This window comes from Triticum aestivum, chromosome 4B (genome assembly GCF_018294505.1).
Source record: "Triticum aestivum cultivar Chinese Spring chromosome 4B, IWGSC CS RefSeq v2.1, whole genome shotgun sequence".
NCBI classification, from domain to species: domain Eukaryota; kingdom Viridiplantae; phylum Streptophyta; class Magnoliopsida; order Poales; family Poaceae; genus Triticum; species Triticum aestivum.
Window position 1 is genome coordinate 36,093,199 of NC_057804.1, and position 531 is coordinate 36,093,729.

Genomic DNA, 531 nt, shown 5'->3' on the forward strand with positions numbered 1-531 from the left:
GGTCGCCGCTGGAGGTGGCCATGCCGGCCTGCGTGCGTGCGTCGCCCGCTGGCTCGGCTGTCTCTCTCGCGAGCGCAGGCCGAGCAGCGCGTGTGGGAGTGAGCGATTTGGAGGGGTGGGGGTGGGAATTGGGGGCGCAGCGCACGCGGATCTGAGTAGGCGCTGCGGGGCGGAAATGGAATGCAAGTACGGTTCAGACGAGGAATCTGTCGGGTGGTGCCGGGCGGGCGGGCGGGCGGGCCGTGGTCTGTCGCGACCGGCTTCTCTTCCCTTCCCACTCGCGCATCCCCACTACCCACGACCCGCCACGCCCACACCGGTGGTGGTGGGCAGTGCAGTCCGGCCGTTCCACCGCTCTGTTTCTACTTCTCGCTTCAGTTTTTTTGTTCTTACAAATTGGATTTGTTTCGTACATTTGTCTATGACAAAATCCCGGGGTCAGAATTCTCTCCAAATTGTCCATCACGTTTCTCATTTTCAAGTTGCAAATAGGCGCCTAGCCCCCTCCGCCGGCCGCCACTCTGACGCCGG

General features: G+C 62.7%; 1 protein-coding gene across 1 annotated transcript in view; it reads right to left on the reverse strand.

Annotated features, from left to right (window-relative positions):
• Positions 1 to 209, reverse strand: part of LOC123090854 (HMG-Y-related protein A) — a 1,668-nt gene extending 1,459 nt beyond the window's left edge. The window contains exon 1 of the mRNA XM_044512207.1: positions 12 to 209. Within this exon, the coding sequence (XP_044368142.1) occupies positions 12 to 22 (11 nt within the window). The 5' untranslated portion in view covers positions 23 to 209. The remainder of the gene's footprint in view (positions 1 to 11) is intronic.
• Positions 210 to 531: the final 322 nt, after the last annotated feature.